This window comes from Elgaria multicarinata, chromosome 6, assembly GCF_023053635.1.
Source record: "Elgaria multicarinata webbii isolate HBS135686 ecotype San Diego chromosome 6, rElgMul1.1.pri, whole genome shotgun sequence".
NCBI classification, from domain to species: domain Eukaryota; kingdom Metazoa; phylum Chordata; class Lepidosauria; order Squamata; family Anguidae; genus Elgaria; species Elgaria multicarinata.
In genome coordinates this window covers 42,035,592-42,060,858 of record NC_086176.1, presented here as the reverse complement: position 1 = coordinate 42,060,858, position 25,267 = coordinate 42,035,592, and the positions used below count along the sequence as shown (strand labels likewise).

The following is a 25,267-nucleotide window of genomic DNA, read 5'->3' as shown; positions in this document are numbered from 1 at the left end:
TAACCATCATTATTATTAGACATTGACAGTCTTCGACTCCGTGAATCCATCTAATTCTCCTTTAAAAGCTTCCATGTTGGTGAACATCACTGCATCTTGTGGTAGCGAATTCCATAGTTCAACTATGTGGTATGTAAAGAAGTGCTTTTTTTTGTCTGTCCTAAATCTCCCACGAATCAGCTTTTTGGGATGATCCCAGGTTCTACCTTCAGGAGAGTGGGAGAAAAGTGTCTCCCTATCCACTTTCTTGACATCATGTATCATTTTGTACACTTCTATCATGTCTCCTCTTGTGTTTTCTCTAAATTGCTCTGGATTGACATTTTCATGGAGCCACAACTTTTTTCTCCCCCTCCCCCCAATTTTCTTGGTCAATCTCTGCCCAGCAGAGTATCCCATCAACGTATACATCACTGATCCTATCAGTGTATACATGAAGTTAGAGTATTTTGCTCCAATGTGCATCACTTTACATTTGCTTACACTGAACTGAATTTGCCATTTTAATGTCCATAGTTCCAGTTTGGAAAGGTAATGTTGGAGCTCTTCTGAATCACTTTTTGTTTTAGCAACCCTAAATAAATTGGTGTTTTCAGCTAACCTGGCCATCTCACTGCTCACCCCTAATTCATACTGCACATACTTCTTCACACAGTGCATAGTTAAACTCTGGAATTCACTACCACAAGATGTGGTGATGGCCACCAATTTGGATAGCTTTAAAAGGGGGGGTTGGACAAATTCCTGGAGGAGAGAGCTATCAATGCCTACTAGTCCTGATGGCTATGTGCTACCCCCAGTATCAGAGGCAGTAAGCCTATATGCACCAGGTGCTGGGGAACATGAGTGGGAAGGTGCTGTTGCACCGTGTTCTGCTTGTGGGTGTTTGGTCAACAGCTGGTTTGCCAGTGTGGGAACAGAGTGCTGGGCTAGATGAACCTTTGGTCTGATCCAGCATGGCTTTTCTCATGTTCTTAAACTAGCCCATGTTAATTTGTATAAAGTTAAGCAAGAGTCCAACCCAAGTGTTAAAAAGTACAGCCCCAATAGAGAGCCTTGTGGACCACCACTATTCACATCCCTCCCTTGCAAGAATTGACTTTATTTCTACTCTGCTTTCTATTTTTTAACAAATTACTGATACATAAGAGGAACTCTCTCCCAAATTCGCTCAAGGATCTTTGATGAGGGACTTCGTCCAAAGCATCTGAGGAAGTAGACAGTGTCCACAAAGGCTTATGCCATAATAGATGTGCCATAAGACTTCATGGTTTTCATTTTATGCGTTTCCAGGCTTCCATTACAGAAACTGAACTTAGTGTAGGGCTTGATTTTCAGTGGCTCCTGTTGGGTTCTGTGGTTTTAATATTGAGTAAGAAAGTGATTCTGGTGAAAGGATTGGAATAACTGTCAAATTTGGATTTCAAGTATTTGATGGTTTAGCAAGCAATTCACATGATTGAATTATTCTCTATAAAAAAAATAAAATGAATTCTGCACATTTAAAAAAATTGGTTTGGATCCAGACTTATTCAAATTGTGATGTAACATAGAAGAGCAGTTCAGAGAAGAGAAGTAAAAATACAAACATGGAGTGGCTTGGGTCCAGCCTATACCCTTGTGTGGGAATAGAATACTGTTAACACATTGTTTCTAAAAAAACATGTAATCTCCAAAACCAAACACTGTGATGATCAAAGTTGGTAGATCAAGAATAGGAATGAACTATTCTTTAAATCTGTGTTTACCTGTGCAGGATAAAAAAAGATATAAAATAGGAAGAAAACACTTAGTCCTTGTGAACTAAGCTCTGTCCGGAGTTACAGTGAATAGAATTTTGCTCATGGGATGCTGCTATTGGATGAAGGGGTGGGAGGCAATTTCTGCCAATTCTTCCTTTCTCCTAAGTTCCCCGAAAAGCTGCTCTAGAGGTTGGGGGACAATTTGGAAGAGTGTAAGAGGTGGAATGAGGTTTTGTAGGGGGAATGGGGAATCAGTGAAAATTTCTCCCTCACCCTTATTCCTTTGCGGGCTTTAGTGAATCAGGATCCCTTCTGTGAATAGAAGAAACCCTTCCATTTCTGGAAGGCACACTAGATCCAAGTTGTCATGTTTATCACTAAAATTGCTACTCTTCCTTAGATTTAAAAAATGAAATGCTATTAGGAAAAGAGAATGATAAAACTGATCAGACGGATGTATCACAATTATTAGTGAGTCAGTTGGCCATAGATTAATCTCTGTATAATGAAGAACTCTTTATTTTTACCATAACCATTTATTGCTAGATATGCTTCCTTTCATTTGTTATGGATGGAGAAGCAAATGTACATAACAGACCTTGATGTATTACAGCTTTTTGTTCAGAGTAGCTTTTCAGCTTTTCATAGCTGACCTCAAAGTCTTCTTTTAAATACCAAATGGGTATTATTATTTGTATTGTAATTTGTCATTAGTAGCAGTTGTTCTCAATGCAATATTCTACATAAGTTAATTTAGCTTGTATGAAAATTCTTTAGTGGTGTATTGGTGTAATTCTTTATGTTTTAAAGATACAGGCTATTGAAACAACAGATGCTGATTGCTTTTTTGTTGGGTTTTGTTTTGGATAGCTTGAAGATGGACATACATTATTTGATTATAATGTTGGACTGAATGATATAGTTCAGCTTTTGATACGCTCAGAGTCTGATGCTCCTACTTCTCCATTGACTAATAAAGATGGAAAGCCCAATCCCTGCACAGTTGCCAACTGTAAGAACAAAGTCAAACAAGGAGCAAACAGTGGATCATCTAATCTGCCATCTACATCAGCCCGCTCGTTTCTTATTGATCCTGGCATTGGACGATATAAGGTATTTGTTTTTGTTTTTGTTTTTTTGTAATCTTGGGTTATATGTGCTAGTTTAGTTTGCTTATGAAAAATTTACACCCGTGACCATTGTGACATTAAATTTTAAAGTAAAATTTGAAGTTTGTCTACTGAATGTATGTCTAAGTGGATTTACTGTAACAGTTTTAGAAAATCCCAAATAAAATATATTCTAAATCTGGTGGCTTGAATCCAGAGAAACATGAGTAGAAGGTGATTTTCCTGTCCTCTGCTCCCCCCAGCACCCCTTGAAAAGTTTGGAGCCCCTCTTGAATGGGGTGGCCTATGGTATGAGGAATTGAGTGAAGAGGAGGGATTAGGTGGGGGCACCTTCCATGGGTGGGAACTTGGAAGAATCCAGGTTGCATTTTCCATCATCCCTTAATGTTATCCAAAAACTGAAATAGACATAATGCTGTCAGTTGCTTAACCTTAGTTATACAAGAAGACAAAAGGAAGTTCTGAGATGGTGCTTTACCTCACCCCCACCCCCTTTCTTCTGGAGCATGCATTTCTTCTCTTTCATCCTAATTATGGTTATCTCTTATGGTGGTACTAAAAAGGGCAGCATTTGCTCATAACTCTTAAGCCATGGTTTGTTTAGCTGAATTGTGGTTTGTTTGTATGTCTGCGTCTTCCCAGAAGAACTAAGTATGGTTTGTTTTTGGCCAGCAAAGTGTGATTTGAAACCATGTCTTGAAGTTGGCTTACGAATCTTGGTTTGTATTAACCATGATTTGTCATTATGTCTGAACCAATTTTGGCTTCATCCTAGTTTATTTCATCAGCTGCTCACCTCGCTATAGAGGAGCAAGGCAGGAGGTACTAGAAAATGAAACCACTCCCTAGGTGTCTATTCCTTTCTAACTCTTCCTTGATAAGTCTTCTCCTCTTAAACCAGTTTAGCTAGCTTCACAGTAGCTTTGTAAGGAGAGGAAATTTTTAAGGGATCTCTGGCTACTTCACTAACAACTATTGAGACCTACACAGTGAAAGCACAACTTAGTTCAGTAGGCCACTCTGATTGTTAATATACCTACAGAGGGTTAAACAAAACCTCTAAAAAGAAACCAAACAATACTGACCCGTTCCCCTTCATATTTAAGATTTTCTTCCCACTCCTAAACTCTGGTGCTTGGTCTCATTCATAACGGCATGGTACTTTGTGCCTTGTTGACCAAATAAATTATATTTTTAACTTTTTTATATTTCTATTTATAGGTTGTAACTGTATATGTTTTAATTTTGAAAAGCCACCTTGAGGGCCAGCGTTGGTTACAAATAATATCATCATCATCATCAAATATCTACTCTGTTATATTAATAGATTTCCCATTGGGTTATAGGGAGGAGACATGCTAGGAAGAAAACCCCTTAATTAATTATTAACTTCATTTCAATACTGCCCAATAACCAAAGCTCTCTGGCCAGTTCACAAAAATTAAAACCACAAGGTACAGCATAAAATATGGAAGCTTAAAATCACAATATAAAAGCACATCCAGAATTAAACGTTGCAGTAATGCAGAGATTTAAAATACAGCCTTAAAACAACAGAGCTAAAAGACTAGGTTGCTAAAATACTAGGAAAATAAAAAAAGGTCTTTACCTGGCAACAAAAGGAGTGTCACAGAGGTGCCAGGTGACCTCTCTAGGAGCTTATTCCACAGCTGGGGTGCCACAGCAGCAAAGACCCTCTTCCTGGTAGCCATCCGCCTCGCTTCCTTTGGCAGACGCTTAAGGCGAAGGACTTCTTTTGGGATAGTAGGAAAGGGTTAAGAAATTTGGGGATCAAGTTTCTATTATGCATGGAGCGAGAGATGGGAAAGAAGTTTGTTTGGCTTGTGGAGTTGATGACATGGTATGGCCATGCCGTGAAGGCATTCAGGATATCAGCTAGGTACTGGTAGAGGAGGCAGGGGGAAAACAAACCAAGATTGGATGAAACAAGCTGCAGTTTCTTTGCCAATCTGCGAGACTCATATTGGTTTGTTCAACAAATCATTGTTAAAACAGATCATGGTTTAGCATTGTGTGTGAACATGACCATTATCTGCAGTTATGCTTACTAGTGTTTTGATGCTGGTTTCAGAGTCTGTTTCAATTGGTATAAGTAAAACAGACTCTGTTTTAAGTATACCACTTTGCTCTAACTTTGGTTTATGTTGCTTGCAACTTAATGGGGCATCACAGTTAGGCCTGCATTGGGAATTCATGCTCTGGGAGGGCATGCTAAGCCCTCTGACTCTCTCCCAATTGTTTACCCATGGCATTATTATGTCTACACCAACCCTAAAACTGAATATTGGATGTATTAAGCAATATATTGATTATTGTGAAAATGGTTTCAATAGAGGAACTTTTGTATTGTTTTTATCTTGTACATTGTCTTGAGAGGGCGCTATTCTTAAAAGCAGCCTAAAAATAATTTTAAATAAATAAATAATATAAGTCGATTAATTTCTAATTCAAGATGAGAATTGTTAATTAGCTCTTTCATCTATAAAGAAAGAATGAAATCTAGCTTTAGCGTGTGTGAATAACCATAAAGACAAGGCAAATTAGGAGGAAAACATCAGTTAAAATGACAGCCAGCATTAGATGAACTTATGGATATAGTACCAGTTGAATTAAAAAAATATGGATACAAATTCTAAATCCTTTGACTCAAGAATAAGTAGAAAGTTTGAAGAATTTACTGATGTAATACTGGGTTGAGATGTTTGGGGATAAAAGTTTTGAGAGTTTAGAAAGTAATAAAGATCAATTATTGAAAAGGTTACAAGCATCTTAAATAATGGGTGAAGAACAGCATGCAAAATGACACTGAGGATATTCAAACCAAGATTACCTTAGTTGAGGCAATTTGTAGGAATGAATAGCCTTCCTAATAAATAAACAACAGTACTGACACAAAGTTCTGTGATATCAACAGGGTTTGTGAAAGCAGCTCTTGATTCAAAATTATGTTTCTCAAATACTTGACATTGGTAAAAAGACTGGCTATTATGTTCTCATCTAAGTTTATCTCCTTATGTCCAGGAATCATTTTGATAGAGTGCAGTAAGATTATAACACATAATTACAGAAAAGTAGCAAGGAGTCATCAGCCTTTGGGTTTTCTTGCAGGATGGAGGGTTGGACCACTCTACCTCATTTTAGAAGGCATATTCTGTGGTAAGATAGGGATGTGGCTGTGATGATTAAATTGCCAAATTTTATTTAATTGCAAGAGAGTACAATAATGAGGAGTTCATTATTCCTAACATGGTCATCCTTTATCTAATATTGGTATAAGAAATATTCATGTGACCTTTTTTTTCCTTTGGTAAACTTATTACTCCTATGTCATCCTGTCAGTTTTTAAAATAGTGTTTGGTTTAGGGCACAATCCTATGCATGTTCAGACGGCATGTGGCTGGCTGGGGAATGCTGGGAGGTTTTAGATTTTTTCCTTTCTAAACATTCATAGAATTGTGCCCTTATTGTAATAATTTTGAAAACGTTGCTGGTGGATTGGGCAGAACCCTATTTGTAATAACAATTTTAAAAAGAGAGCTAATCACTGGGCACCATATGCTTGGTTCAGGTTCAGATTTTGTCCGTTGTTAATATTTCCCTGTTTTAATACTAGATGGTATTTGTGGAAGACATTATATGTCTTTAAATGCTTAATATATGTGGAGCAAAACATATTTAGATTTTTATTTTCTTAGTACCATAGCACTGAAAGAAATGAAAAATATAACAAAAGCTGCTTTGTAGTACAGCATATTTTCTTTCATATTAGAACTGTAAATTATTTTTGATAATAATTATATTATTTTCATTCCATTTCAGAGGCATGCAAATCCAGTTTTCTTACATGATTTTGTAGACTGTATTTGAAGTGAGCCTGTATGCTAGTTTGATTTGGCTGAAAATGTAGAAGCCTTTTCTTATGCCTCATTTAATATTCAGTTACCATAGAAATTTGCTGATACTGAACTACATACTGCTGCAGCTGGAATTCAGGCATTGTTAATGGTTCAGTTCTTAGAAGCCTATTACGAGGGCTCATGAGTTCAGTGTAATAACTCACCTAAGGTCATAACTCTCACTCTACTTATGCCAAGATAGTGCCATCTAATTCTATAATTTGAGTTTTGCGATCTAATCCATTGTGATCTAGTGGGTGGCTTGTGAGCCAGATCCAGCCCTTGAGATCATTTCATCTGGCTCACTCTTCTGCCCGTTCTCTTCTGTGCTACAATGTGGCTAAGGAAATTGGACACTGAAATAGCTGCAAACAAGCTTCAAAGGACAAGGTAGACACAAGCATACAAAATGGAACTGTTGGTCTTATGGCAGGGACAGGAGGGCATATGGCTATAAATGACAAAATATAGTTTAACTACATGCAGCAAAATATTTTTCTGGTAAGTTCAAATCAATTTATGAATTCAGTTCTCATCCCTTCATAATCTTGATGCCCTCTGTGTCTGCTGGACTCAATAGCCCACAGTCCCCTGGACTGTCAAGATCCTTCTTTCCAGCAGTACGCAGTCCCCCAGTCAGTGTGAATTTTTCTCTTCATGCCTCTCCTTCCATCAATTTTCTGCTTCTCTAGTCTTTTCTGGGTGAAAGCAAACTGCAGTGGTTTAGGCCAAGGGTAGACTGGCAACCTGGTGCCCTCCGAATGTTTTGAATTACAACTCTCACAATTCCTGACCACTGGCCATGCAGGCTGGGGATTATGGGTGTTATGCTTACTCCTGGGTTACACAATCATTCATGCTCAAAATTACCATAATTCCCTGTGTTCCCCATAGATAATGAAGCAAAGCTCTCATCAGTAGTCTATGGAGTGGTGGATTATATAAATGATATTCCTTGCTGCTTCAGCTAATGCCAGGAGGTTCTTTCTTATCAGAGGTGACTAGACAAGTATCTACTTACAAGTTTGTCTGGGGGATTAAGTATACATTACACACAAATGTATGCAACCTATTGCAGTTTTTAAAAATAATAAAAAAGAGAACCGTTCTGAAATTGGAATTATAGAGCAAAACTGCTAGGTGTGTTTGTGTCTGTGTGTGCGTTCGTGTGCGTGTGTGAACAGTTCTTCCCATGCCTGCCATTTCTCAATTTTTAAATCCTGTTCTTCCCTCTCCAAGGTTTTAAATTTGTGTTTACTTCTGTAAAGTTTAAGTGTGCTCAATTTATAATTTTAGATAGGAACATGTCTTCTTCAGTTTCTTAATTTGTCTACAAGTGAATGTGTTATCTGCATTTATGCCTACGTAAAAAGTATTATTATTTTTAAAAGTTATAGTCCAGTTGATTCTCATTTTTAAAATCCAGGTTTGCAAAATATATTGTGAAGTGTCTGTTGAGTGTTAGTAGGTGAAACGTGCCTGTCACAAAGCGAGAACTATGGTTTATTGTAGTATGCCAGAATAGTTTAATATGAGAGGTTAATTTCCTTTTTTCATGGTGGAATCTGCCATGTTGATACTTCTATGTTTCAGTATTTCAAGTACAGAGAGAATAAATATACATAGTTTTATTCAGACTAAGAGCCTCATGTGGCGCAGAGCAGTAAAGCAGCAGTTTCTGCAGCTGAAACTCTCCCCACAGCCAGAGTTCGATCCCAGCGGAATTTTATTATTTATTTATTTATTACATTTTTATACCGCCCAATAGCCGAAGCTCTCTGGGCGGTTCACAAAAATTAAAACCATCATAAAACAACCAACAGGTTAAAAACACAAATACAAAATACAGTATAAAAAGCACAACCAGGATAAAACCACACAGCAAAATTGATATAAGGTTAAAATACAGAGTTAAAACAGTATAATTTAAATTTAAGTTAAAATTAAGTGTTAAAATACTGAGTGAATAAAAAGGTCTTCAGCTGGCGATGAAAGGAGTACAGTGTAGGCGCCAGGCGGACCTCTCTGGGGAGCTCATTCCACAACTGGGGTGCCACAGCGGAGAAAGCCCTCCTCCTAGTAGCCACCTGCCTCACTTCCTTTGGCAGGGGCTCACAGAGAAGGGTCCCTGTAGATGATCTTAAGGTCCGGGTGGGTACATATGGGAGGAGGCGTTCCTTCAAATAACCTGGCCCCAAACCGTTTAGGGCTTTAAATGTCAATACCAGCACTTTGAATCGGGCCTGGACCTGGACCGGCAGCCAATGAAGTTGTAAAAGGACTGGCGAAATGTGATCTTGCCAGCCAGTCCCTGTTAGTAAACGGGCTGCCCTGTTTTGTACCAGCTGAAGCTTCCGGACCGTTTTCAAAGGCAGCCCCACGTATAACGCATTGCAGTAATCCAAACGAGAGGTTATCAGACCATGGATAACTGTAGCTAGGCTATCACTGTCCAGATAAGGGCGCAGTTGGTATATCAGCCTAAGCTGATAAAAGCTGGTTTCAGGCAGCCGGTCAGGTTGACTCAGCCTTCCATCCTCCCGAGGTTGGTAAAATGAGTACCCAGTTAGCTGGGGGAAAGGTAATAACAGCCGGGGAAGGCAACGGCAAACCATCCCGCTATAAGGCCTGCCAAGAAAAAGTCAGCAAAAGCTGGCGTGCCTCCAAGAGTCAGTAATGACTCAGTACTTGCACAAGAGGTTCCTTTCCTTTCCTTTATTCAGACAGAGGAATGACTTTGGAAGAATATTAAGTAAGCTAATTTGTATGAAGTAAAATTTATTTCAGAATAGGTTGAAGACCTGGTGATAATTGTATTGGTTTAGGACACACTAGAATTTATAAAAAATAGTGTTCCATTTTGTGTTTTGTTATCAAACTACTTAACTATGGAAATAGGCTGATTGTGTATAAATGAACATATAGGTATATATATAAGTCCACTTAAATGCTTTATATTTGTTATCTGCTTTTATTCTCCCCAGAAATTGTATATTGAATTTTTTATTACTCCAAATCAGGTTGGATTTGATTTAAATCACTACTCAGAAAGACTCAATCTAATCATGTGACTCCCCCCCCCCCAAAAAAAGTGCACTCTTCTACGCTATATTTTACACAACAGAGTTACCAAAGACTCATTCTTGCTGGCATAATCTTAATATTTACAACTAGATGAAGGTTTCATTTTTAGAACAGCAACTTTTCAGATTAGTTTTACAGTTACGTCTCAAAAATACTGATTTGGTTATACTATTAGAAACACATCATAGATAAATAATTATGAAATTATTGTGAGGTGAAATATCTCCAGTTTAATAGATTAATTATTCATATGTGGACAACTTTTCTGCTGTACTTTATTGGCAGGAGAAAAATAATCTTACAGAAACCTCTGGAAGAGCATGACATTGTGAATGGATTAATGGAATTCATTTACCAAAAAATTTAAATAGCCTCATGCTACATAATTAAAAACTAATCCTTATTTCATGATGAATAACATTTGGACTATAATGTATCTTAAATAGAAAACTATCTTTAGATAGATTTTTCCTCAAAAAACATTTTACTAAAAAAAAATCCAATTTAAATTTTAAAAAATCATTGATTTTTATCCACCCTGCTCCAAATTGTTGTGTTATGATACTATGTTTTTAAATTTATTTTAGAATTTTTGCTGTAAGCGTTGTACTCCCAGAGAACAGTGGCATTGTTAATGTTTCATAAATATAGGGTGGAATCCTACTGTGCCCATATGCCAGCAGAATAGACAGTACTGGCAGAATGAATTCCCCCTCCTGCCTGCAGTCCCTGTGCACCTCCCAAATCTGCTCCAGAGGTGGGGTGGGGACTGCCCTGGAACATATTTGGGGTGAGAATGTACAGGGAGAGGAGAAGAAGAGTCAGTCCCATTGTTTGAACAGAAGTCTGCTTGTGCAACATTGGATGTTGTTCATAGTAAATAAATAAGTGTGGACTGGTCACCATTGACATTTAGAGATGTCTCCTGAGAGTATAAAATGCATCTTTTTTTTTATTAAGTAAGAGATGTGTGCTTTTGGGAAGCACTCAGCTGTTCCTTAAGTGAAAAGATGAAGAAGTGAAAAGTTCACAAAATGATGGGGGTTGCTGTGAAGCCAAAAGGAATGGTGATAGCTTTAAAATGTACTTTTTTGTTTTTAAAGGGGCTTCCGGTGTTAGTGATCTTGGTTGCGGTATTAGTGCTAGTTTGGATGGGGTGGAGAACATTTCTAGGTGGCACAATTTGAGTACTAGGATGATGTGAATACCACTCTCGGGAAGTACTTCCTAGGGGTAAGACATCGGGATTCTATGTAACAAAAGGGTAACTGCATTTACTGTGTAAAAAGTGATACTTTGGAAAGGCTAGATTATGTACTGTTCCCTTAGAGAGATCATATGCAAAAATGTTTGTCTTGAAAGACGTAAGTGGAAAGGGAATGAGCAGTTTTCCGAGCTAAAGGGTTTAAGGGTTGTGAGGAGAAGGAAGCATGTGTAGGGAAAATATGATCATGAAGGAAATAGTGAATACTTGAAACTCTACAAGCTAAAATCAGGAGAAACCCAAAAGCTATCAGAAAGCTTGGTGATTGTGAACATGTGAACGGTAATGTGATTATTTTTAAGAATGTGAAAGTAGAAAGTACCTATCTAGTTTTATTTTAATACAGTTGTTTAACTGAGAATACAAATGGCTCAGAATATCCACATTATTAAGTTAGTTGTTTATTTTTTCAGCATAACAATCACTAAATGTCAAATTTATTTTTAGATTAATGAATTGGTGGATGCCCGAGATGTCACTATTGGATCCTGGTTTGAAGCTCATATAGAAAATGTGACACGCGCAACAAAAGGACATAAAAATGGAAAAGCTCAAGGAAAGAGCGGCACTAATTACAAAAGGACTAATGGGAACTTAAGCCAAGATCACTCTAGAGAAAATACAAATAATTTGGACAATGCACCTTCCACATCTTATTCAGATTATATGGACTCTGATGAAGATATTATTTATCGTATCAAGTATGATGAGTAAGTGCTGCTGATATTATTATGAGGACACCATGTGAGTTATATGGTTGGTATAAGCTAAGCATTTTCACAAGTAATTGGGATCCTTAAGAAAACAAGTTCACATTTCAATTTTAAAGGGAACAGCATTTTAAAAGTCATAAAACATTTCCGTTTGATACAATTCATTTCCTGGGAGTGTCAAGATTTCTTTTGGGAGCTTGGATTAAATATTTTCTTTAGTTCTTTCCTTTCAGAAAATGAGTCCTTCACAGGATGTGAAACCATAAAGTAGTCTAGCAGTATTATTTTTGTTGTAGTAGATATGTTTGAGAGACATATAAGTTCACTGTAACTGTTTACTTATTGAATTTTGAAGCCTAGGTTTCAAGGAAGCAGGGTTAATGTTGCAGTGGGTAGGAGTTCTTGTAAGACTTTTTTCTGTCTAAATATGCATAGGATTGCAACCTTAAATGATTGGGGAAATGGTCATTAAAATATGAAACCACTAGCAGTTTTTTTCCAGTTAACTTAATACTGATAGATTATTTAGATTACCCTGTGAAATCACATTTTTGAATGTTTATATTTACTCTCAAGTATAAATGCCCAAAAACGTGATTTTTGGATGATTTAACATATAATAGGTAGCTTTTAATCTGGTAACTGATACTGGGTTTAGGGTAGTTCTCGGATAAACTTAGTATTTCACTAAATTGGAAGTTAGTTTCTGTGTGTGGTAAGAGGGTTTGGCAAGATACATATGAAATTGTGTCTAGTTCATCTTTCTTAAGGTGCAATCCTATGCCTGTTTAGGAGTTGTAGTGCTTCTTTTGGTCTAAACAGGCATAGGATTGCGCCTTTACCCTGTTAAGGAAGTCGCAACTGAATAGACCCTTTGTGGGGACAAAGGGCCTGTTCAGATGCTACTTTCTTAACCTGGTTAAGAAACTTCTGCAATGCCTGGTCTGGTCAGATATTTTCAGATATTAAGTGCAAACCCCTTATAAAAGTATCTGATAAAATTATATATTGTTCAGATTTTAAGGCTGTAATCTGATACACACTTACCTGGCAGAAAGCCCCACTGAATACAGTGGTACTTTCTTCAGAGTAAGCAGCCCTAGGATTTCACTGTAGGTGTCTTTTTCTTTTCTCTACTTGTCTGGCAGTCTGGTCCGTTTTATGATTGCTGTGGATTCCTAGGCAGTGCAAGTTGTAAAATGTATTAGATTTATAGGAAGAAAAGATCAATGTTTGAAGGGAAGAATATGTCCAGCTGAAGTCATGGTGGATTGATTTTAAGTCAAGGTGATTAAATAACTACAAAAAGACTAATTTAAATTATGTTTCTTGCTTGAAATTCATGTGCTTCCTGACCAAACATGTCTATATATATTTTTTTTTAAAAAAACTGGTTTCTAACTAAATGAAGCTTTTATACTACCTAGAAGTATATATTAAAATCCTTGCTTTTCCAGCATTATATAATTATATCTTCTTAGAGACTAGGGGGATAACTTTGAAATTAATGGATTTCTGATTAGCTTTCTATGTTCATGTTTGAGGGTTTCTAAACAAGTTCACTCAATCGAAAATTAAGGCGTACCATTGTACGCATGCTTGCTTAGCAGTAAGTCCCATTTGTGTTTACTTCTGAGTATATAAGGTTGCTCTGAAAATGCTCAGTACTTTTGACAACCAAAGGTTATATTTCCTGGACAGTCATTTAGGTACTGCCTCTAGCTCGGGTTTGCAATCATGAAGACCATAGGACCTCAGGAACAGACTGCATAGAATTGTTGGGTATGGATTTCTTGTATACATCCAGTATTTGTGCAGTATTTACTGGCAGGTTGTTTTTACCAGGTTAAAAAAATAGGCTATGATCCAAAGAACCAACTAGTTTTGTCTGCCCAAAATGATTTTGAACGTTGTTATTGAACAGCAATTCACCTTGTCACATGGTGAACCAAGAAGAGTTTGAAAAGCTGTTGGGGAATGAATAAATGGAAAGCTATTTGTAACAATAGCATGGCAGTCTGCATGTCAAAGGAAAAAAAGTTAGAATTCCCATTGGCATATGTTATCCTTCGAGACATGCCTAAGGCAGCTATTTTTAAATTGCGTCATTAGTGTATAACCCATTGCCACAGATTAGTTAATTTTGTTTGAATTGTGTATTCACATTGTGATTCCATAAAATGTTAGATTCAGACATTACAATTTTTAGAATTGTTGGAATTAAAACCTAAAACTGGTTGAAATGGTAATGTAGGAATGGGGATTCTGTGACTCCCAGATGTGTTTTTGGATTCCATCTTCCATCTGTTCCAGCCAGCATGGTCAGTGCTCAGGGATGATTGGAGTTGTAGTAGAATAACATCTGGAAGGTCAACAGTGCTAATGGATTGGATCCAGAGTTCCCATGTATAGAACTCAGAGGTTGTTCCTGCTGAAGGAAGGAGGTGGCAGTTCTCATTGATTCCTCCTTTCCCCTGCAGCACCTCATGCCATCTGCAAAGCTGCTTTGGCTGCTTGGCGGATCTTCTGGAACAGCATGAAAGGTGGTGTTGGAGGTTGTAAGGGAAAGGGAGAATTGGTAAAAATCACCTTCCTCCATTAGGAGTCTCCAGTCTCTGTACCTTTCATGAACTGAAGGAGCTCTTATGTTCTTCTGGATGGTCTCTGCACAATCACACACACAGATTCTATGCCTGTCCACAGCTTAGAATAGAGAAGATTAAGCACGTAGCCTGCCCTATTGCATTCCCGTACATGCCCAGACAGCAGAACTGAACTAAAAATTTGAAATCCTACCATATATAAACAAAATTCAAATGACAATTTGACATTGCAGTATTATCTGAGCCTTTTCAGAGTCTGACTTGACTGCTTTTATACACTTAGCAGAAGTAATCAATTGTTCCCATTTCCTCTATTTTTCCAGTTCACTTACTTTTTAAAAACGCTATGCTGTTTCACACCATTTTTTTCTTGCAATTTCTGCACTTAAGGATCCTTTGTTATATAAGTGTCTTCTTCATATGAGTTGTATACCTGTCAACCTGGGGAATGTTCTAGAGCTCTAGCCAAGGAGTTCTTGAGAGGTTTTCTTACCATCTGTGTATGCCTTGAGATATGGTTTGAGCACCTTCATACTCCGTTTTCTTCTGACTGCCATGTTAATAGCAGCTCCAGGAATATTCGCTATGGGGTCTCTTCCATAACGAGTTTAATATTCTGCTTTTCAGTGTATAGAGAGCTTCCATTTTCTTTCTTAGTTTTAGTATGGGTAGTCCCTTGTTCTTATTTTTTTTTGTCATTTTCCAGTTCCTTTTCAGTGCCAGGAGCAAATGGGTACACATCAGGATTGACTTTGGCTCCTGCTTTCAACTATATTGTGCATTTAATTTTGAAGGGATCAGTTTAAGTGTTCTTTTAAAAAATGGCTTCTAAGGAGTTCAAAACATGAATCAAAACCACCCTTTCAACCACTAATCTTTCAGGATCCCTGGACAAAGAAGCAGCACAATACTGTGCCTTCGCCTGACATAATTCTGATATATATATAATAATAATAATAATAATAATAATAATAATAATAATAATATATTTCTTACTTGCCTCTCTACTTGGATTGAGGTGGGAAACAACAGTGAATATAAAACACATTAAAAACTGATTAAAAACATAGCATACATGATTAAGACATCCTAAAAACATTCTAAAATTTCACTGGATAGATCAGTCTTTATTGCTTTTTTTAATGCAATAAGGTTGTGAGGTTGATGAATCTCTGGCAGGCCATTCCATGGTCTGGGAGCAGCAGAAGAGAAGGTCCTCAAGGTAATACCTGTCAACCTAGTTTTGGTTGACTGAAGTAGATTCTTCCCAGAGGACCTGAGTGTGTGGGGTGGATTGTACGGGAGAAGGTGATCCCTCAGGTAGCCTGGACTCAAACCATGTAGGGCTTTAAAGGTAATAACCAACACTTTATACTTCACCCGGAGACTAATTGGCAGCCAGTGAAGAGATTTTAAAACTGGTGTAATGCTTCAAGCCTTTGTTTCTGTCTACAGCTTGGTGTAAAAGGTATTCTGGAGCAATCTTATGGTGCATGTTCTGCATTGTGAGCAGCCACCTTTGAATCTATCATGGGTTGAGCTAATAAGCTGCTTCCGCCTCTAAATCCTTTTATTGGGTCCATGGACTGGAGATTCCACATCCTTTGTAGATGATCCCAATCCCACCGCTCTGTGTGAAGATTTGTCATGTGGCACAAAGTTCCTGTTTGTGTGATCCTGTTTTCAAATTGCTACCTGCTTTTTTGGTGACAGAAGCATTTATGAAGCAAGCTATCTCCACTTCATAGCTGCTCACTTGCTAAGACATACCAGGGGAAGGGATTTTAGGTTCTGCATGAAAGGAAAAGGAACTACAGTAGATATTCTGGATAGATATTTATTCTGCAGTTGACCTATTTCTATGAATTTATAATTACCAAGCTTATATGGCTAGGTATCAGTATTTTTTATGGGATAAACTCATAATTTATCTTGATCCTCTACAGATGACAATAAACCTCTGGCTCATGTTTTCAGGCTGAAGCCCTTCACTTAGCTAAGCAACAAATACATTGTGTGTCCTAATGCTGATTGTGACTTAAAGGGCATGATGATTTTAATGGAACATGCCTGGTTCCATTCATTGTGCCCAGAGAACAGGACCAGCATAGAGCACTTGTCCTTTGATAGTGGAGGCTGTTCTCTGCTCAGACAGATGGTGATTTAGAAAGACTCAAGAAAATCAAAATTCTTCCCCCCCCATTAATACTTTTATTAATTTTCCACAAAAACGAAACACATAAGGAAAGGTTAAAAAAAAAACTATATAAAAACAACTACTAAAATGATCACAAATACATAAGGCTATATTCCATTTAAAACGATCTTCATGTCAGATGGCAAGTGTCAATTATTTCTAGTTTACCAGGTCCGAATTTCATAAAAGCAAGCAAATATATAAGAAAATCAAAATTCTAACTTGGTTTCTTGAGGTGACATCTCAGTCTACCTATTCTTCTAAATATTTTCTACAGTATTGCTTTCACAATTCTCTTCCAGATCTCCCACTGGACAGCACGCATCCAAGAAATCCTGCACCTAAACACTCCACCAGAATTAGCGGTGTTATATTCTAAGCCAAAATTCTGGGCTATAGCAAAGGCAAATGGGACCATTCTAAACAAACCCTTTGATTTCTGTTTCTTTTCATCTCACTACCTTTCTTTCTTTACCTTTCTGGGAAGAAGTTGATGCAGAGTAGATTAAGGGGATAGTTGAGCAGGTCCCAGCATCTCCCTAAAATTTTCCTACTTTTGCATGTCTGTCCACCCACAGTACAGGACGCATTTCCAATTTAAAAGAGGAACTGTTCCTCCCCCCACCCCCACATGTACTGACATTTGCCTTTCAGCCTTTCCACCACACCACTGTGCATTACCATTATTGTAGCTTAGCCTTATCGTGGAGGGATTGTCATATTTCTTCTAGTAGGAAATAAGTGCAATGACCAGGCATCACAGTGTTACTGCTGTCCCTTTATTAACCCAGGGAGAAAAGATGATTTGTACGTATGCAAGTGGCATTGTGATGACTCTTTGGAGGCATTTGTATAAAGATGTTTAGGGTTATTATTCAAAGAATCCATAATGCACTTTCAGATTCTGAAAAGGTAATTGTGTAGCTGTGATGCAGAGATAATACACTGGTATTTTCACTAACTATGCTTAGCTCCAATCCACCATTTGTAAGCATAGCTAGAAGTGGGGATGGAAATGGTGGTGTGAGCTAATCACAATTAGCAAAAAAATGTTCTGCCTCTTAGAATTGAATGTATAAGCTTCTGTCAAAGTTTACAGAATGACATGAGAAGAAAAATCAAAAGAGCAGAAATGTTTCTTCGTAGTACTATTTGATGGAATAATTATTTTGATTATTTAGCACCTTTCTTTTAATACGTAGTGGCTGTGATAACACACTGCACAGCCTATATTGCAAGACTGATAAATCTTTTTATTAGATAATCTCTTTTTAAAATATGCAAAAATATTATTAATTCCATGTTCTGGTAGGATTTGAAATGTGGAGGCAATTGGACTTAGGAAAGAAATTCTCATGCACAGCAGTGGGCCCCATGAATCTCCACGCCTAAGAATTTCTCCTACTGAATACATGGTTTGTGCTTTCATTGCTGATCAACTGTTTGGGTGGGTGAGGGATTTCTGTGAATTAGTCCTTTCCCAGTCTTGACAGATGTCCTTCGCTGTTAAAAAGTGACAGCACCATCCGTCTTTCTGTTAGGGCTTACACATATCTGTGCTGGATGTGGGGTTCCCCCAAAACATGATTCTACACATGTTTTATGTAGCATCACATCCAGATATGTAGCTTGGGCACGCAAGTCTGTTTCCAAGCACAAATCTCTCTCTCTGGATTATGCATGTCTGATCACACTGCCTATGTTTACTACTTGGGCCTTTTTAAAATGACCAACATAGATTGAGGGAATGGCCACAAAATCTGAAATAGTATGAATTTCTCTTGTAGATCCAGTGATTGAATTTAATGGATTTATCTTTTAGGTTCTAATTACAGGAGGAGGATGAAAGGATTTTCTTAAAAGCCTTAAACTCAGCATAGATTTCTTATATGCTCATGTAGGGTTAACATTTTTGTCTGAATCATATTCTAGGAATGTACAAATACAGCCTGTGGTCAAGGAAAAGTAGGAGTCTTTCTTCATGGGCAACCAATTGCTAAGAAAGGTTTCCATAGAGATGGAAGATCACGTGAGAGTTCTGCTATGTTAGCATTAATATTTAAAATTAGAAGCAGGCTCGGTAGGGTTAAGCTTTCACAGAATTGAACATCTATTGTGCAGAGTTTTTCAAGACTTACTCTTTAAATTGAATATATTAAGACTTAACGCTGTGTTAGGTACACATTTATATTAAACTAATCTTGATTATTGTGATATTCCCCCCCCCAAAAAAAAACTGTTGATCAATTGAAGTTGTTATTTCAAATGTATCAGGCTGCAACCACAGTCTGCTAAAATAAATGATAAATTTGTCTCTTTTTGCATGTGTTGCTTAGGTTAACTAGGTAGAGCTGGTGTGTGTATGGATGTACAGTGTGAATGTAACTGAAAAGTATGGTGTTTGTTTAATATTATGCTAAGATTTTAATGATTACACTAAATGCAATATACTAGATTAGAGAATAAAGGGCTTGCATCATTTTGGGCTCACAGTTTTTAGCTAAATTGGTTTGTGCCTTTGAAAATAAATGAGATCCTCCTTTTGTTCCTTTGTCTGATTTTACATTATTTAATGTATTGCTGCATTGTGAAAGCTGCATTGCATTGCTATAGTTTGAGGTATTATTAATTAAAGTATGAGTTTATAAGCAGAAACTTTGCATTCTAAATGCAGATGTTATATAAATCTTCCTAACTACAAATGTGTAATACAGTTTGCATTCTCTTTGTTATATAATGTGCAGGTGATTGTCAAATTTTCAGAATCTCAGTTTCCTACAGAACAAAGCAACCAGTTCCCTGTCTTTATAGATGTAGAGAACTGAACAATAGAAGGTTGATATATTAGATTATTGTTCCTTTTAAAACAGCTGAACATGTACACTGCACAATCCCATGTCCTTCTCCAGGACCTCCTATCTATGTTTCCTTAGACCTGTTATGTCTGTTGCTATATAACTTTCTGTGTCTTTCTTCCCTCTGGCCCTTCAAAGTGTACCCCCACCCCCAATCCCTCCACATTTGTTTTTCAAATGAAATAAGTTTACTAGTAAATTTGTGCCCTCCTGTATGATTTATACTACTAGTACTAAATTTACAGAATTTCAAATCCCATGAAAGCCTTTTGTGAGCTATATTTAATTTTTGTGAACCGCCCAGAGAGCTCCGGCTATTGGGCGGTATAGAAATGTAATAAATAAATCAATAAATCATTAGAGCTTAACCACACAATGTGTACTCAGAAGTGAGTCCCGCTGTGCTCAGTGGGTCTTATTCCCAGGTAGGCATGTATAGGAGGGCAGTGTTAGTTTGATTTGATCTTGGTTTGGAGTGTTGATTAACCTGTGATAGCAAATTATGGTTTGCTGAAACCAAGATTGTTATTCATTAAGCTAAGTTTACACAGAGAGAGAGAGAGAGAGGAGGGCTTGAACTTTGTTTTTCAAACTAGTTTGGATGATTGGAAACATTGGGCATTATCCAATGTTTCATTCCTCAAATTCAAAACAGGACTAGCGGAGCTCTGCCAAATTTTTCCATTGTGTAAGTGCTTTCACATTCTCATCTTGTTCAGAACATAGTTTTTGCTAGTGCAATGTCATTTGTCTTAGCAGAATGACAGAGTTTGATAGATATTTAACCCCATGTTTTTTCAAGGCTTGACTTTTACAGCTATTTTACAGCCAGCCTCATGTGATATTTTTCCTAAAACTGGTGTAGGCAAAAACATGTATAATACATGTATTCCATTATGTATGAAAATTGTCCAGATGTATCTCTGCCAGCCATTACACAGTGCACCAGTTCACACAACATGACAGCCCATGGCTTAAACAATCCCTGGGCTATCGGGGATGAGTGGCAAAGAGCAGACGTGTTGCTTGCAGCGTTCCCAGTACTTCCACTTTTACCCAGCAGCCTGCAAGCTCCCTCATAGGTTGTTGAGAGTGACATCGAACCCAGGCCACTGAGTTGTTTAGGGGCGAAACAACACAGCACTTAACCCAACAGCAAGCCACAGTTTAACCATTCTCTCCCACTTATCCTTGACAAATCTCATAGTTTAACTCCACTCTCCTGCTCATCCTTTACAGCCCATACGATGTTTAACCCATGGGCTTTCATATCATGCAAACCAGATCATTGTGCTTTGATGTCCAAAGATGTGTTATGCCAATGAAGTAGCCATTTGGATAGTTTTCACTCAATGGGGTATTTGGGTTTTTCCTCACACCTCTGTATTTAAAATGTCATCTGTGAAGCAGCTACCCATAGTCTTTCAACTTGACATATAGTCCTTTGCACCATCTTACCTAGATGTTTCTCAGCTTTCCCACTTTGAGCCTTCAGGTATGTTGTTTCTCCCCCCTGATACCTCTCCCACAAAAGTCTTATGCTTCTGAAAAAGTAATCATGTTTCCTTGGGTCAGACTCTTCCATACGCCTTTTCCCCCCCTGTGGAACTACTTGAGGCACAATCAGTCAGGAGGTTGATCAGTAATTTGACTGGTTCTCTGAAACCTCAGTTGGTATTTATTATGAACTGCAAACCTATTGAAATGCAATTCCCTCCCCCTTCAAATCTGTGAAGAGCCTTTAGTTCCGTTTTGGTGATACTCTTACCCCACAGATGGTGAGATCATGTCTTTTCCTCCTCACCCATTTAGCCTGTCTGTCCTGCCTCTAAGGCCACTGAACATTCAACTATGAGTATAAAGCTTGAATAGAGTATATGTGTGCAAAATCCATTGTGCATAAGCCCGAACAGAACATTTGATATCTTGGAGAAACACTGGGAATTGGCTGCACAATTTAGGGCTTTCTTGAATTTTACATGTATATTCTGTGCCCACATTAGAAGTGAGATAGCTATGCTCTTGCTCCCTCCTCCCATTCCATGTGATGGCAGAGTATCCTCCAAACTAGACCTATGACATTTTTTGTATCAGACGTTTCTTCCTCCGTAAATTAATGTAGTTCATTTATTTACTGTCCATGCAGCTAGACTTTGGTTTTAAAATCTGACACATTTAGTTCTACAAAATACTATATTGTTCTTTAGATTATAGCAGTGTAAATAATGTGCTGTACCTTTCACTACGCTAATTGTGCAGAAAAATGTGAAATGCTTCTTTGCTGGACTAATTGCTTCTCTTTTCTTTCTCTTTTATACTGGTGATCTTTATGAGGTGAACTTGATTAAGAGTGTCGCATAAGATTGTAATTGAGATGCAGGACTCCCTTTTCTTCTACACTCTCATACGAAATATGCCTCTGCTGGATTCATACTGTGTACCTCATGGAGTGTAGCAATTCTCAAAGCTAAGAACTTCAGTGGTGAAATTTCATATTTTAATTGGATCCCACTTTTTAGTCTTATACTTTGACCTGGATTACACGTAACTTTAACCCATTGTTTTTTAAACCGAAGGGATGTTTCTCATGAGCAGGAATGAGGTGTGCAGGGTGCACACCTCTTCTGCTTTTACTGCACAACCCATGATCACCTCCTTCGGTGTGTTGTGTGAACCAAAACTTCTGGGTTATTTCGGGGCTAAACAACCTAGTGGTTAACTCACTTTTGTTGTTGTTGGGTTAACCAATAGGTTTATCCCCTGAACAACCCAGCAGTCTGGGATCTTATGTCACACTCCACAACTTATGAAGGAGCTGATTGTAGTTGGGGTGAAGAAGAGGACGAGGTAGATGCTCTGCAGGTTTTTAAACCAATGGGTGGTTGTTATGTATAAACAGGGCCCTTGACTCAATGGTCACTAATATCCGAAGCTTTTGAAGTTGCTTGCAAGAGCTTGGTGCTTCTTATACAGGTTTTTACATCTTGACTTGATTTTGGCAGTACGCACAGCTGCAGAAATTAGGCTACTTTATGCCTGCTGATGAGTTTGTTTTAAGTAGTGCAAGAATTCCAATTTTAATGACATGAAATGTGATATTTAATATTTTAAAAAACATTTATTTATTTATTTTATTTATTTACAGTATTTATATACTGCTCCCCATTCAAAATTTTGGAGCGGTGTACAAGATAAAATACAATAAAAACAGAATAAAACACCTTAAAATAGATTTTTAAAAGCAAAATGAAAGGTGAACTGTGAACTGTGGCTGGTCATTAAGGAAAGGCTTCCTGGAACCATGACGTTTTCAGAAGGCGCCGAAAGGAATACAAAGTTGGCGCCTGCCTGACCTCCAGAGGCAAGGAATTCCATAGGAGGGCAGGCCACGACAACATTCACTTTATAGAATTGCAGTCTCTGGTGAAAGATGCATATCCATGTAGAATGGGTATCCCATTTATTTATTTATTATTTATTGCATTTTTATACCGCCCAATAGCCGAAGCCCCCTGGGCGGTTCACAAAACTGTCCTAGGGTTTCTCTTTTCAAGTCAAATTTCATAGACCGACATTGTACTTTATCCTGTTCCAGGACATTCTTAGGATTAAATTGTTGGGGAGGGCATTTTAAGAGTTTTTGTTGTGGTGGTTCCTTTTTGGAGCATATAATAACCAGAGATAGAGATGTTCCTAAGTCTGCAGCATGGAGTGTGAGGGAAGGCGATACTGTGGTCTGGTTTGCATGTAATAGCAGCAAATCTTGGGTGATTTGCCACAGTACATGGTGGGCGCATGTTGTGGCCGTTTGGAATATTTAATCCCCAATCTTGGTTGCAACATGATGTCCTGAACCCAGACATTATGGCTTAATCATGGGTTAAACAACCCACAGTAACCTACAATTAACCCATAATTAACCTATAGTGCCCGGGTTTGAACTTCACATAGCAACCCTCAATCTGAGTGGAATATTCAAAAAGGCTGCAGAATGTGCCCGCAATATGCTGCTGGCCCGTCTCTTTCTCTCCATACTACATAACTGTTTTCTTTATGTTGAAAACCTTAATTGTAATCTTCATTCTTTCTTGACTCTTTCCATTTGTATTACTCCTTTAAACTGAATAACTACAATTCCGATGTAGTTCTTAGACTAATTGTAAGTACATTTAGATTGAAGTTTGATTGAAATTGCTAGGGTTTGTTCCCAATTAAATATGATTAGGATTGGAGGGATCCTAGTTCTTCTGCAGATGATAATTTGAAATAAGATAGTTAATCAGAATTAACTTTCTGTTGTTCAGAAATACATTGAGAAGGTCCCAACCTCATTTATATAAGGGACCAGTGGTTTGACTCAGTACTATAAGGACACCTATTTGTCTAATGATTAATCTGTGACCATACGTCAAAGACTTCTTGTAGGTGTCTTCACATGCATCCATGTGCAAAGGGGGTATTTTGACAACAGCTCTCTCCATGCCAGATTGCAAATTGCTCTTGAAACTCCTCTATATGTGTTTTAAAAAGTAGTTTCTCATATGTCATGGGGAGTTCTGTTTGCTATTGAATTTAGCACTATTTACTCAGAACCTTGTTAGATCACACTTTTAGTGGAGTGGTTCCTGAATTATGGCCTGTGTCACCCTTTAAAATAAATCCCCCCAAAATTGCTAGCTCAGGATTTGACAAGAGCTCAAGATAATGATATTTCCATTGGAAAAATGCTAATTGTGATGTTAAAGGTTAACTATAGTCAAAGTATAAATGTTGTATTTGCTTTAATCTGTTTTGATATAAGGTGGATGTTCTCATAAAGTTTGCTTTGCTTGTTTCTTCAAGATACCCGGAGAGCGGCATCGTAGAAATGACTGTCCGTAATCTACGGCCACGAGCAAGAACTATTTTGAAGTGGAATGAATTACGTGTGGGTGATGTGGTGATGGTTAACTACAATGTAGACAGTCCAGAAGAGAGAGGATTCTGGTTTGATGCAGAAATTACCAATTTGAGGGAAATTTCAAGGACTAACAAGGAAGTTTATGCCAAAATTATGCTAGGGTAAGATTTTATTGATTTTGCAGTCCATCTACAAAAAAATAAACAATGAAGGATTTCACTTTTCAGCTGTAAAATCTCAGCAGATTGCAAAAACAATTTGTTTTGTTTTTTCATTCCTCTATATTTTTGGATTCTGGAATTGCAATCTTTGTTACAAACAAAAAGTTGATATTTTAAAAGTTTGATGTAGTTTATATTTATTTGATTTGATTGATAGATAGATTGGATTGCCATGGTAAAGAGGAGGAGCTGCTCCAGAGGGGGTGCAGAGCAGTGCCTCAGGGCACTAAGGATAAGGGAAAGGTCTTGTAACTGGTTTGTTACAAGACATAGCAACATGTAGAGCCAGTTTGGATCATCATATCTCGGCTTAATAAATTGAGATGCACAGGGAACTTTTGCCCTTTCATTCTCTCTTCTCAGCATGCTATAATTAAACCAGGTAGTCTTGAGTTGACCGTAGTTTCCTCTTACATATGAACTTCGAAACTATGTAATGAGTTTTCAGATAAGCCAAAATCTTAAGCCAACTTGAGTCCATGCATAGGACCCGGATGTTAGCATATTCACTTACAGTGGGGAAGCTTGTAATACCCTATTTCTTCGATTCTAAGACGCACTTTTAATCCCATATAAACATCTCTAAAAATGGGGTGTGTCTTAGGTTTTTTTTTCTGTTGGTGGTACTGAAATTAGTGTGC

The 25,267-nt window shown here is 37.7% G+C and overlaps 1 protein-coding gene across 2 annotated transcripts in view; it reads left to right on the top strand.

Annotated features, from left to right (window-relative positions):
- The window catches only part of UHRF2 (ubiquitin like with PHD and ring finger domains 2), a 62,090-nt gene that overhangs the window by 8,046 nt on the left and 28,777 nt on the right, over positions 1-25,267 (top strand). Inside the window, exons 2-4 of one of the 2 annotated variants that reach the window (XM_063129275.1) lie at positions 2,613-2,855; positions 11,585-11,847; positions 24,348-24,566. In XM_063129275.1, the coding sequence (XP_062985345.1) occupies positions 2,613-2,855; positions 11,585-11,847; positions 24,348-24,566 (725 nt within the window). The remainder of the gene's footprint in view (positions 1-2,612; positions 2,856-11,584; positions 11,848-24,347; positions 24,567-25,267) is intronic. The other variant, XM_063129276.1, reaches the window with a different exon arrangement.